At 45.7% G+C, this 13,164-nt stretch overlaps 2 protein-coding genes across 3 annotated transcripts; both read left to right on the forward strand.

The window, feature by feature from the left end:
* Positions 1-16: 16 nt before the first annotated feature.
* LOC132468375 (uncharacterized) lies at positions 17-6,945 on the forward strand. 2 transcript variants are annotated; one of them, XM_060066112.1, is made up of 7 exons: positions 17-529; positions 624-1,104; positions 2,300-2,410; positions 3,833-3,889; positions 4,138-4,389; positions 4,905-5,024; positions 5,641-6,945. In XM_060066112.1, the coding sequence occupies exons 2-7, from the start codon at positions 910-912 to the stop codon at positions 5,701-5,703; spliced, it is 798 nt and encodes a 265-aa protein (XP_059922095.1). In that variant the 5' UTR covers positions 17-529; positions 624-909; the 3' UTR covers positions 5,704-6,945. The 2 variants fall into 2 exon arrangements, with proteins under 2 accessions (XP_059922095.1, XP_059922094.1); XM_060066111.1 differs by having other exon boundaries at positions 17-318; positions 887-1,104.
* Positions 6,946-8,816: 1,871 nt separating this feature from the next.
* LOC132467931 (thioredoxin-interacting protein-like) lies at positions 8,817-12,302 on the forward strand. The gene is made up of 6 exons (XM_060065518.1): positions 8,817-9,266; positions 9,419-9,494; positions 9,576-9,723; positions 9,965-10,324; positions 10,878-11,249; positions 11,385-12,302. The coding sequence occupies exons 1-6, from the start codon at positions 9,014-9,016 to the stop codon at positions 11,430-11,432; spliced, it is 1,257 nt and encodes a 418-aa protein (XP_059921501.1). The 5' UTR covers positions 8,817-9,013; the 3' UTR covers positions 11,433-12,302.
* The last annotated feature ends 862 nt before the right edge of the window (positions 12,303-13,164 follow it).

Genomic DNA, 13,164 nt, shown 5'->3' on the forward strand with positions numbered 1-13,164 from the left:
CCTGTATTATCACTGTCACCCACTTCCTTATCAAATGTTTACAAAATTAGTATCTTATAAAAATGGATGCATAAAAATCTTTTACTGTTTTATGTGTGATAATTATCTTGTAGTCATGCGTGAGGGACAGGCTACGCAGGGGAGGAGCTTAATTGAAGGAGGGGCTATGAAGAGGAGGGGCTTAAATATGGGCGGAGCTATGCAGGGGAGGAGCTACTCATCTGTGGTGCTGGTCCAGACGTTCAGCTCTCCTCTTAGGTCTTCCACTGCTTGATAATTGAGGAGGTCTCCTGTTTACTGGACCCTGCTAATACTCAGGTAACAACTTTAGTGTGGGATTAATGGATGTGTGTTGCTGAGTTTGTGTATGTAGGTGTGTGTGTGTGTGTGTGTGTGTGTGTGTGTGTGTGTGTGTATTCTAGGATTTAAATGTGTGTATTTGTGTCAGTGTGTGTTTGTTCTTATGAGTTCCTGTGAGTGTGTGTGTGTGTGTTTCATGTGCTGTGTGTGTACATGTGCTGTGTGAGGTGTGTGTGTGTATTCGTGAGTGTGTGTTTGTTCTTATATGTTGCTGTGTGTGTGTGTGTGTGTTTCATGTGCTGTGTACATGTACTGTATGTGAGGTGTATTTGTGAGTGTGTGTTTGTTCTTATGTGTTGCTGTGTGTGTGTGTGTGGGTGTGCGTGTGTGTGTGGGTGTGTGCCTGTGTGTGTGTGTTAACATGGGCCATGTGTGTACATGTGAGTTGTGTGAGGTGTGTTTGTGAGAGAGAGAGAGAGAAAGAGAGAAAGAGAGAGAGAGAGACAGAGAGTTGATAAGAAACAATACAGAGCCTGAATTCCCCTGGAGGAATGAATTCTATCTTATCATCCTTTTTTTTTTAAAGTGGTTTTCTCTGAAAAACAGCCGATGTCTGGATATTTGGCCAGAGGCTGGGGCCCCCAGAAGCCCCCACGCTGGTGCCCCCGGTCCCTCCCGGGCTGGTGCCCCCGGGCCCTCCCGGGCTTGTGTCAGGCCCTGCTGGATGCTCTTGTTCGGAACCTGAAACGTCTCTGCTGCACTCTGACTCCAGGACTCCTCATCAGTTCTCCAGCAGTTCTAGGGGTAAGGGTACCTGGTACTACTACAGCTCTAGGGGTAAGGGTACCTGGTCCTACTACAGCTCTAGGGGTAAGGGTACCTGGTACTACTACACCTCTAGTGGTAAGGATACCTGGTACTACTACAGCTCTAGGAGTAAGGATACCTGGTACTACTACAGCTCTAGGGGTAAGGGTACCTGGTACTACTCACACTACTACAGCTCTAGGGGTAAGGGTACCTGGTGCTACTACAGCTCTAGGGGTAAGGGTACCTGGTACTACTACAGCTCTAGGGGTAAGGGTACCTGGTACTACTCACACTACTACAGCTCTAGGGGTAAGGGTACCTGGTGCTACTACAGCTCTAGGGGTAAGGGTACCTGGTACTACTACAGCTCTAGGGGTAAGGGTACCTGGTACTACTACAGCTCTAGGGGTAAGGGTACCTGGTACTACTACAGCTCTAGGGGTAAGGGTACCTGGTACTACTATAGCTCTAGGGGTAAGGGTACCTGGTACTACTACAGCTCTAGGAGTAAGGATACCTGGTACTACTACAGCTCTAGGGGTAAGGGTACCTGGTACTACTCACATTACTACAGCTCTAGGGGTAAGGGTACCTGGTACTACTCACACTACTACAGCTCTAGGGGTAAGGGTACCTGGTACTACTACAGCTCTAGGGGTAAGGGTACCTGGTACTACTACAGCTCTAGGGGTAAGGGTACCTGGTACTACTACTACTACAGCTCTAGTGGTAAGGGTACCTGGTACTACTCATGGTGCTACAGTTCAACGGGCGTGGGTACCTGTTACTACTCATAATACTACAGTAATAGGGGTAAGGGTACCTGGTGCTACTCGTACTACTACAGTTTTAGGGGTAAGGGTACCTGGTACTACTCATACTACTATAGTTCTAGGATTTAGGATTGATACTAATGATGTATAGTTTTATTATACTCATATTATAAATATGACTATAATATGAGTGTGTATATTGTGAGTGTATTTCTACGAGAACGTGCTGTGGTTAAGAGCTGTACAACACATTGACTTGACTTGAGTGTCAAGTTGTTGTCCCTTCTGATCTCTGTGGTGGGTTGATGCGCTGGGTGAACAGAGCCATGGCTATTTATGAACGTGTTGCTTTAAAAAGGTGGTCTGCTACACCCATAATGAAAGCAATCTGCTGATGGTTGTGTGTAAATGTTTAGACCATCCAGATCCTGGTCGGCCTGGTGACGGCGGGGCTGGGTCCTGGTCGAACCAGCACTCGTCCTGGAGACCTGACCCAGCTGGGAGCCCCCTACTGGCTGGGCGCGGTGGTGCGTCCTCGACACCGTGACATCACTTTAACACCATGACGTCCCCACGGCACCAATGACATCACCACAGCACCGTGACATCACCACAGCACCGTGACATGACCTCAACACCATGACATCACCACAGCACCGTGACATGACCTCGACACCATGACATCACCACGGCAGCAATGACATCACCACAGCACTGTGACATCACCACAGCACCATGACATGAACTCAACACCATGACATCACTTTAACACCATGACATGACCTCGACACCATGACATCACCACAGCACCGTAACATCACCACAGCACCGTGACATCACTTTATCACCATGACGTCACCACAGCACCAATGACATCACCACAGCACCAATGACATCACCACAGCACCGTGACATCACTTTATCACCATGACGTCACCACAGCACCAATGACATCACCACAGCACCATGACATCACTTTATCACCATGACGTCACCACAGCACCAATGACATCACCACAGCACCGTGACATCACCACAGCACCGTGACATGACCTCGACACCATGACATCACCACAGCACCATGACATGACCTCGACACCATGACATCACCACAGCAGCAATGACATCACCACAGCACCGTGACATCACCACAGCACCGTGACATGACCTCGACACCATGACATCACCACAGCACCGTGACATGACCTCGACACCATGACATCACCACAGCAGCAATGACATCACCACAGCACCATGACATGACCTCGACACCATGACATCACCGCAGCACCGTGACATGACCTTGACACCATGACATCACCACGGCAGCAATGACATCACCGCAGCACCGTGACATGACCTCGACACCATGACATCACCGCAGCACCGTGACATGACCTCGACACCATGACATCACCGCAGCACCGTGACATGACCTTGACACCATGACATCACCACGGCAGCAATGACATCACCGCAGCACCGTGACATGACCTCGACACCATGACATCACCACAGCACCGTGACATGACCTTGACACCATGACATCACCACGGCAGCAATGACATCACCGCAGCACCGTGACATGACCTCGACACCATGACATCACCGCAGCACCGTGACATGACCTCGACACCATGACATCACCGCAGCACCGTGACATGACCTTGACACCATGACATCACCACGGCAGCAATGACATCACCGCAGCACCGTGACATGACCTCGACACCATGACATCACCGCAGCACCGTGACATGACCTCGACACCATGACATCACCGCAGCACCGTGACATGACCTTGACACCATGACATCACCACGGCAGCAATGACATCACCACAGCACCGTGACATCACCACGGCACCGTGACAACACCTCAAAATGGCTTTTTAAATTTGGACCCTTGGAAAGTTGAGGTTGTTGTGTTTACTCTGACATTGTCTGCAGTTCCTGGTTGCTGGAATCCTCTGTATACTGTCTGGAGACTTTCCTTCCGTCGTACTGGTAGGTCTGCCGACCTTCTTCATCTGTAGGAGACACCTACCTCCATGATGTTTACAAGCCACTGAGTTCCCTTCCTCTGTAGGACACACGTAGTTTGGGGAACTCTTCCTACATAGCACACACCTACTATTTAGAACTCTCTGTTCCCCTTCCTAGCATTGTGCTGTATCCATTACAATTTCAATAGTAGGAAACAGAGTGGCAAAACAGTTCTAGTGGATGGTAGGTGACTTTTTTGTCCTCGCTAGGTGGGTTTCACTGTGGCTGTGAACATATGTGGAGCCATCTTGGCCATCACGGGGATCGTTCTGTACGCCATCGATCTGAGTAACTCCTCTCTCACCTGGATGTGTCCTTCGCCCACCACCCGCGAACCCTATGATGTTCGTCACCATGGCTACGCTGATCACCATCATGGCGACAGCGCCCTGGAGACGCTGCACGCCCGACTCAACCAGGACCTTCAGGACGAATGCATAACTATGGCGCGCATTGCTGAGGTGACTCAAACCTTATCCTATCCCTAACCTCTATATCAGGGGTCACCAACCTTTTTGAACCTGAGAGCTACTTCATGGGTACTGAGTCATACGAAAGGCACCCCGTTTGATACTCTTCTGAAATAACAAATTTGCCCAGTTTGCCTTTAGTTATATATTACTATTAATGATTAATGATACTCATCTATGTGAAACATGTTAATTAATTAAGTCATGTTAATGATTTCTCACAATAATTATCAACAATGACTTAAGAAAGGTGGGAAAGAGTTGTTCAAGAACGAGTAGTGGTATGTTTAGAACAGGCGCCTCATGTGGTCCTTGCGGGCGCCCTGGTGCCCGCGGGCACTGTGTTGGTGACCCCTGCTCTATATATACAACTTCCGCAGATAATGCACTTGTGAAAGCGTTAAGGCTTATAGAAAGAGCAATGTAAAATGGAAAGATTAGTTAAAGTCATGATGTAGTGTTTAACTAGCGTTGAAATAGAGGCTGTTTTCTCTGTTGGCCACCAGGGTCTGCTCTCTACGATGGACATCCTGCTGATCATCCTGACAATCCTCCAACTATGTGTCAGCCTCAGTACCACAATTCTGGGGCTCGAGGCTTTGATACGGCCCAGGGACCATGACAAGGTGAAACCAAACATACAGTCAAACAACACAATGTTAGTACCATACAGTCAGCCAACACACTGTAGGTCTATCTTACAGTCAGCCAACAGACTATAGCTCTACCGTACATTCAGCCAACACACTGTAGACCAACCATACAGTCATCCGACACACTGTTACTACCATACTGTCAGCCAACACACTGTAGGTCGACCATACAGTCAGGCAACACACTGTAGGTCGACCATACAGTCAGACAACACACTGTTAGTCTGATTCAGTCAGCCAACACACTGTAGGTCGACCATACAGTAAGACAACACACTGTATGCCTTCCCCACAGACAGGAAACAAACCATACAGTCAGATAACACACTGTTACTAAAATACAGTCAAACAGCACACTGTAGACCGGCCATACAGTCAGATAACATGATGTTACTACCATACAGTCAGAAAACACTGTAGTCTTAACAATCAGATAGCCCTCTGTTTCTACCATAAAGTCCGGGTTAGGGTTAGGGTTAGGGTTAGGGTTAGGGTTAGACACACACTGTAGGCCAACTATCAGTCTGACCAGACATTGTTTCCTATGTCAAGTTGTGATAGTTGTTGTAAGAAGAATATTTGATTTCAGTGTCGTCGGAATGCTGAGATGAAATTTCCCGAGTCGGTCCCTACAAAATGCATCACCATATAAGTCTCTCTGTGTCTCTCTCCAGATTTCAAAATGTCAACGTAAATATACCAGACATATATCACTTGATCATGTCAGATTGCACAAATTATTAACTAATTACATAACTTCAATTATTAAATAGTTATTCACCATTTGAAGTCCAATAACAATGTCCTGATGTCAATGTCTCTGTCTATAAATATTGTATGTATGTGTATCCTTGCAATTAATGCACAATGTCTCTTTGTGTTTCTGTTTAAAAATGAAAAATATAAATCTTTATTTCACATCAATATTGAGTAATATGTTATATTCTGTAAAATAAGACATTTGGGTCGTTTCACGTTACCCCACTGGCAGTGGGGACTAGAAAAAATATCGTTTCCTATCATGAATACATTCCTATCGGTCTGATCACGAGGGCTTCGCTGTTTGAGCATGTTTCATGGTCAATGGCTGACTCATAGTCAATATGTCTATTCAGATCTCTCTTTGTATTGAAAAAAATACAGTATCATTCTAGATAGATGGTGAAATAACAAAGTGTTACTCATTGCTGGTTTCACTAACACTGCTGGGTTTGATAGTTCGATAATGTTAACTAAGTGATCGCAATACTGTTAGCTAGGTAATTAGGATAATGTCAGTTATGATAAGGCAGTTATGATGCAATCATATTTATGATAATGTAAGATAGGTAGTTTTGATGTGGGCTAGGTCGTATTGATTTATACGAGTTGTTGGTTGGTTATAATCACCGGTTAGTGTTAACTAGATAGCTATAATGTTAGCTATTTGATAATGATAATATAAGGTTATAACTGAGTTGACATAGTATTGATAATGCTAGCTAGGTAGTCATGATAATGCTAGCAACTAGTTATGATATCTTGTCAGTTGTAGTTATTATGGTGATAATGATTTTGTTATCTTTGCTCTGCTTAAGAGGGAACCAGACCCGAAAACCACTTTAGTTTGCACTAGATGCCTCCCTCTCTAGGTTATGGACGGTGGGGATCTAAGTGGCTCATAGACATATCAGTAATGGCCAGCAAAGGACAGTCTAGGTCTCTGAAAGAAAGAATGACGAAACAATCCAAACATCCAAAGCTTCAAAAACTGCAATACACCAATGCTAAGGGGATTCGATAAACTCACTGACCTACCTTGAAATAGATAAGTGTAGTTTCAGTTTCACCGGTTAATATTGTTAAATGGTTATCATATTGTTGTTTGTTCGATAACATTACATTATTTATGTAATGTAATGTTATTTATTATTATTTATGTAATGTAATAAATATAGATATTTATATAGAGCCATATATCTCTCTATCTCTTGTGTCTATATTGTAACACTTAGAAACATTTGATTTGCTAAACCTCATTTTGTATGCTTAAATAGTTGTATGTACGAAAATTATTCTTGCACTTTTTGAGGTTTATCTTCATCTGTTAATGCACTTACAAATAGCTTTGCACAAAAGCCGCTGCTAAATAAATGTGAGTCATGGAGTCTTTTTTAATTATTCATTCAACACAATGGTGAACTGAACAAGTAATTAAACCAGTGGCAGGCCTGCTAGTGAATTAGACCACCTACTGGATAATTAATGAAACCAGTAGTGAACAAAATGTATGCTACTAAATTAAACTAGTGGCATTAGTGAAACTGATGAAACAGGTTGTACTGATGAACTTAACCAGTACTAGGCATACTAGTGAATAGTAATAACCAGGGGAACTTCTACTAAATCAGGAGCACTATTTTTATTTATTTTTTAAATTAATTGATATTTATACATTAATTTGCAGGAAATGGTTGGAATGACTGTAAAAATAAAAAGTATGACATCATACCCCTACTAGCCCTCATCCGTGTCCAGTTCACCTCACTAATTATCCATTGATGCGTCTGTCTAATCAGTGGCACTATTTAACTCAAACAGCAACTAAACCTTAAAGCTATACTGTACGATGTGAGAGAGCTAGCATGATTTGAAATTAGCTTCTCTTCGGAGTTCCGTTTAACTCCTCCCCCACCCTTCAGGACTCCCTGCCCCCACCCTTCGACACAGAGCCGTGCACGAGCGCTGCTGCTGCTTACGGCTTACTTCAACGGCAACCATTGCGTCACTTTTCAGGCCATTCAACTCCCTCAGCTGTCGCCATCGCTGAAAAGCTAATCCAATATTTATTCTCGTTTTTCCTCGAGCAGTTTCCAACTTCTTTTTTGTTGCTGCCTTTTCAGTTTCTGTCTTTCTTTTTTAAAAGGATGAACCGGGGCAAGTAACGGCAGCAGTGGTAACTTCAGTTTTTTTTCTTCCATCGTGTTGACGTAGGCTCACTAGGTCTAGTCCACTGTCATGAACTACTATGACAACAACGCTTTCTTTGCCCTCCGTGAACGCGCTCAGGCCGGCTCAGGCTCGTACACAGAGGGGAGAGAACGCGCAGGCTTGTGATTGGTTCTTTAGATTAGGGTACAATGTCTCCGATTGGTAAGCATTTTAACAGGTTTATAGCCGATACAGAATTCGTTTTTTTTTTGCTTCTTTTTCATTGCCCATAAGTTATTTATTGCTGTCAGGATGTAAAAACCAATTTCAACAACATATTAAAAAGTGCATATCACTGGAAATCGTACAGTATGCCTTTAAGATGTCTAAATTATGCACGTTCTTCCCTTAATAAAACCAGTGGTACTGGTGGACTAAACCATTGATACTCGTGAATGTCCGGCGGTAGCCTGCTAGGGAACGACACCAGTGGTAAAGAACTAAACGGGGGGTACGGGAAGTAGGCCTAGTACAGTTGTATTAGTGAACATAACCAATAATTATACCAGTGACGCTGATAAACAAATATAGGTGCGCTGGGGTACTGAACCAAAGGTCGTTGGTTGTTTTGTTTGTGGACCACCTGTCTGTCGACTTCCGACAAATAAGCCTCCTTGGCATACTGTTTTTTTATAGACACCCAGCGGTCGGTGGAGTATTTATGGCCAGGGTGGTTCTGTCCACGCGCTGTCCACGCGGGCTTTCTTGGCTACGATTGGCTACTAGTGGCACAAACAAAATATTTCAGCCAATCACAGGCCTCCACTGCCGAATCATCGCTGTGTCCATTCCTTGACTGCATGCTCTGTAAGTGGACACCGCGCGGTGCCGTCTTCCGTATAAAGCCTCCGCGGTAACTCAATATTTACATTCAGAAGAAACATACGGAGAGCAAACAAGCCCGCAATCGAAAGGGGCACTTTGTCGATGAAAGACAGCGGCCAAAGGTCTTGTTTTGAACATTGACAATAGTCCCGGGTCGGCGGGTCACGATGGTGGTTATGAAGAAGTTAAAGACGTTCGAGGTAGTGTTCAGCGATCCCAGCAAGGCCTTCTACTGTAGCGGGGATAAGGTGGCTGGGAACGTGGTGGTGGAGGTGTCGGAGGTGACCAAAGTATCCGTCCTCAAGGTGCTTGGTGTGGGCTGCGGTAAAGTGGAGTACGCCAAAGGAAAACAAAAGTGTCGAGAGGAGATCGATTATCTGAAATACGAAGAGGTTGTTCATCTGGACAATCAGACTAGAGGTAAGGGCAACTTAAAAGTTATTGTTTAGATGTTCACTGCAGTACACAACGACCTATTGACCGCATTTCTGGCTTCATCATAACATTAGTAAATTGTATGTCGATTGAAGTATTTGTGTAATAAGTCGTCGTGTATGAACTTGTGTGCCTAGCTCCAGATGGCTCCTTCACTCTCAGACCAGGAAACAAATACGAGTTCATGTTTGGCTTCGAGCTGCCTGCTCCAGGGTCCGTATAGCACACAATAACACACTCCTCACCGTTTCCATGGTTAGGACAGGCTGCTAACATCACTCCTTCCCCAACCAGGTGCCTTGTGTCGTCATACGCTGGCAAGTTCGGCTATGTGCGGTATTACGTTCGTGCGGTGATGGAGCGGCCTTGCGCGCCACCACAACACTGTGAGAAAAGTTTTGAGGTTGAGGAACCTCTGGACATCAACACCCCCGATCTTCTGGTACGATCCAAACCTGATATTTTATCTCAACTTATATAATTTGACCTATCATCACATCCAATCTCTGGTCATGTTTCTTGTCTTATCAAATGACCACACCTACTGGTACGACCCAAACACGATCCAATCTATTTGTCACCCCATTTATGTATCATACACCCATCATAACACCCTTCACTATTATTATTTTTATTATTGTACCTCCTCTCTCCTCGATCTCCCTCGTTCCCCTCCTCTGCAGGCTCCAGTAGCAGCAAGCAAGCATAAGAAGGTGAGCTGTCTCTTCATCCCGGACGGTCAGGTCAGCATCTCGGCGAGGATTGACCGGAAAGGTTTCTGCGAGGGCGAGGAGATCAGTCTCAACGCCAAGTTTGAGAACAGCTGCTCTCGAATCGTGGTCCCCAAGGCCGCCATCGTGGCCAAGCACAGCTACCAGGCTGGGGGTCGCGTCAAAGTCCTGAAGCAGAAGCTGACGTCTGTCCGGGGGAACCACATCATCTCTGGGATGTGTGACATGTGGCAGGGCCGGACCATCCGAGTGCCGAAGCTACAGCCCTCGCTCCAGGGCTGTGACATCATCAAAGTGGACTACGTCCTCATGGTAAGCTCACTCTCTGAAGTCAGCTTCACACTCTGGATTCAAATGTCAAGTCAGCTTTATGCTCTAGGTTCTGGGAAGTCAGCCGCACACTCTAGATATGTCTGCCAAGCCAGCGTTGCAGACTCTAAATTCAACCGCCAAGTCAGCTTTACGCTCCATACTCTGCCGCCAAGTCAGCTTTACGCTCCATACTCTGCCGTCAAGTCAGCTTTACACTCTGAAGCCAGCTTTAAACTCTATTTTCTACCGACAAGTTTGCGTTCGACTCTCGATTTAAACGGCTAAGTCAGCTTAAAAAACCTAGATTGAACCCAACAGAAGTCCATGGCAAACTCACCGTAATACGTCCTATGTCTATGTATTTTTGTTTATTTATTTTTAATTTTTATTTTTAAACGATTTATGATGACTATATGCTCTGTAAGGTGACCTTGGGTGTCTTGAAAGGCGCCTCTAAATTAAATGTATTATTATTATTATTATTATTATGTCCGAGCCCTGGGTTCACCTGAGTATCGCCATTCCCCCCCCCCCCCCCCCCCCCCCCCTACAGGTATACGTCCACATACCTGGCAGCGATAAGATGGTGGTGGAGCTGCCGCTGGTGATCGGTACCGGCCCGTTCGGAGGGTTCTCCAGCCGATCCAGCAGCGTCAGCAGCCAGGTCAGCTCGCTGCGAGCCCCGTCAGACAGCTGGGCCTCCTTGCCCTCGCCGCCGCCCAGCTACGCCAACATACCCGGTAGCTACCCCAACCTGCCCAGCAGTTACCCCAACCTGCCCAGCTACTCCAACCTGCCCCGCCTCGCCGGGGACATCACCCGCACGCCCCTGCTTCACGACTGCGACGAAGACGAGGACGAGGACGGCCTCTTTATGCTGGCCCCGCCCCAAGCCTACCCCCCCCTTCCTCCCCCTTACTCCGAGGTATGAAGTGAACCACGATGTCACTCTCGGCACTGCGGCTGCCTGATGTTACGATGAATGCCACCAGCGTTGTGGCTGTGGTTTTTTTCAAATTCTAGCAATTGACGGTATTTAATGATGCTTGTGCCTGCTCAGGTGGACGACAGCGTTCCGAGTGGCCAGCAGGTCATCCAGGTGTTCTGAAACCCGCCAGGCGGAGGAGAGAACACTGCACCTCCTGCTGCCAGGAGGAGGAGCGCTACCTTGACTTAGGTCACAGTGGATGAGGACAGAGCGCAGCGCCCCCTGCTGCTAGGAGGAGGAGGTGGCTAGCAGCAGCAGGAGGAGGAGGAGACCGATAGGACATGAGGCTGTTCTGGAGTCTGCAGGTCCGGGTCAGTCCAGGCTAGCAGCTGACCCCTCACCCAGGATAGAACCAGACTCCTCTAGTCTAGAACCAAACCCCTCATCCAGGATAGAACCAGACCCCTCCTCTAGTCTAGAACCAGACCCCTCCTCTAGTCTAGAACCAAATCCCTCCCCTAGTCTAGAACCAAACCCCTCCCCTAGTCTAGAACCAAACCCCTCCCCTAGTCTAGAACCAGACCCCTCTAGTCTAGAACCAGACCCCTCTAGTCTAGAACTAGACCCCTCCTCTAGTCTACAACCAGAACCCTCATCCAGTCTATAACCAAACCCCGCCTTTAATCTAGATCGCGACCCCGCTTCTATTCCCCTCACCCCCCCCCCCCCTCTCTAGAACCAGATCCCCCCCCCAGTCTCTCGATGAGGAACTGTCACACTTGTCCTCTCCATTGCTGTCTTGCTTTTAAGGTTTAAAGTTTTGAGTGTTCGGCACTTTAGTTCACTGTTATGTTACTACTTTCTGTAGAAAATATTTTATATTCTGTACTTTTCAAGACTTCTTTGTTCGGTCAACATCTGTTGCCATGTTATTATTTCACATGTAACAATTATGTACATAAAACAAATCTTGCTGCTTTTTTTTACCACGTATTTGTTGTTTCATATATTATTGATTTCAGAAATAATAAATTATTCGTTGAATCTGCATTTTATGTTATTTCTGTTTCTGGTATAGGTTCTTCCCAGTGTTATGGTAACATCTAAACGGTGGTCCTTATTGTATACAGAGTTTTGTAGTAACAGTAGTACAGTGTGATTGTGGTTAGTTAAAACTAAATACTTGCATGGTAAATATAAACAGGTTTTCGATATCTTGATAAAATGTTCACACTATCTATTTCTTCCCCATTCTTGAGATTTTTTCGAGAACCTGATGTGGTTCATGGAACATTTCACCCTCTGTAACAACCACCTTCAGTTTGATAGCCAGTCCTTGACTGAGTTTGTTCCCTACTTGCTGAAATTTAGAGGCGCACATTTCCAAACAACCCCGGTCAAAAAACAGCAAGCAGGTATCGCTGAAGTAATAGAAGAAGCGCTTCTCTCGCATTATTGACCCCACAGTCAGATGAGTCATGCTGAGTCAGGTGCTCGTGGTTCCGCGGTCGTGATCCTCAGCATGTACGACGGAAACCACCCGATATCACCGCATTCCACACGTACAGATTTATAGCTTTCAAGATCGAGGCTGAAGGGTGGACAACGGGGCAGAATCAACCTGGAAGGATTGACGTGATGTTTATTAAAAAAATGTAATGTTTGATTATCAAAATGTGGATGTAGATCTTAAATGCTGTTACCAATTTTTGATTAGTTAACAAGCCTTATTCTGAAACTAGAATGGGATCTTTCAAAGTGAAACAGGAAAATAAACGACAAGGAAAAGAGATAAGAGTCTTAGAGATAACAGGGAAACTTAACTCAAAACTGAAATACAATCAAATGGAAACTGACAAAAACTTCTAGATTAGATAACATTATACAGTAGGCCTACTAGTCTACCATCTGT

The sequence above is a fragment of the Gadus macrocephalus genome, chromosome 11, assembly GCF_031168955.1.
Source record: "Gadus macrocephalus chromosome 11, ASM3116895v1".
Lineage (NCBI taxonomy): Eukaryota > Metazoa > Chordata > Actinopteri > Gadiformes > Gadidae > Gadus > Gadus macrocephalus.

Excerpts from the sequence above, each read along its gene's own strand:
- LOC132468375 (XM_060066112.1), top strand. The coding sequence starts at position 910 with ATGTCTGGATATTTGGCCAGAGGCTGGGGCCCCCAGAAGCCCCCACGC. Across the intron at positions 1,105-2,299 it reads GTTCTCCAGCAGTTCTAGGG|ACCATCCAGATCCTGGTCGG; the intron begins GTAAGGGTACCT and ends GTAAATGTTTAG. Across the intron at positions 3,890-4,137 it reads ACTTTCCTTCCGTCGTACTG|GTGGGTTTCACTGTGGCTGT; the intron begins GTAGGTCTGCCG and ends TGTCCTCGCTAG.
- LOC132467931 (XM_060065518.1), top strand. The coding sequence starts at position 9,014 with ATGGTGGTTATGAAGAAGTTAAAGACGTTCGAGGTAGTGTTCAGCGAT. Across the intron at positions 10,325-10,877 it reads AAGTGGACTACGTCCTCATG|GTATACGTCCACATACCTGG; the intron begins GTAAGCTCACTC and ends CCCCCCCTACAG. Across the intron at positions 11,250-11,384 it reads TTCCTCCCCCTTACTCCGAG|GTGGACGACAGCGTTCCGAG; the intron begins GTATGAAGTGAA and ends GTGCCTGCTCAG.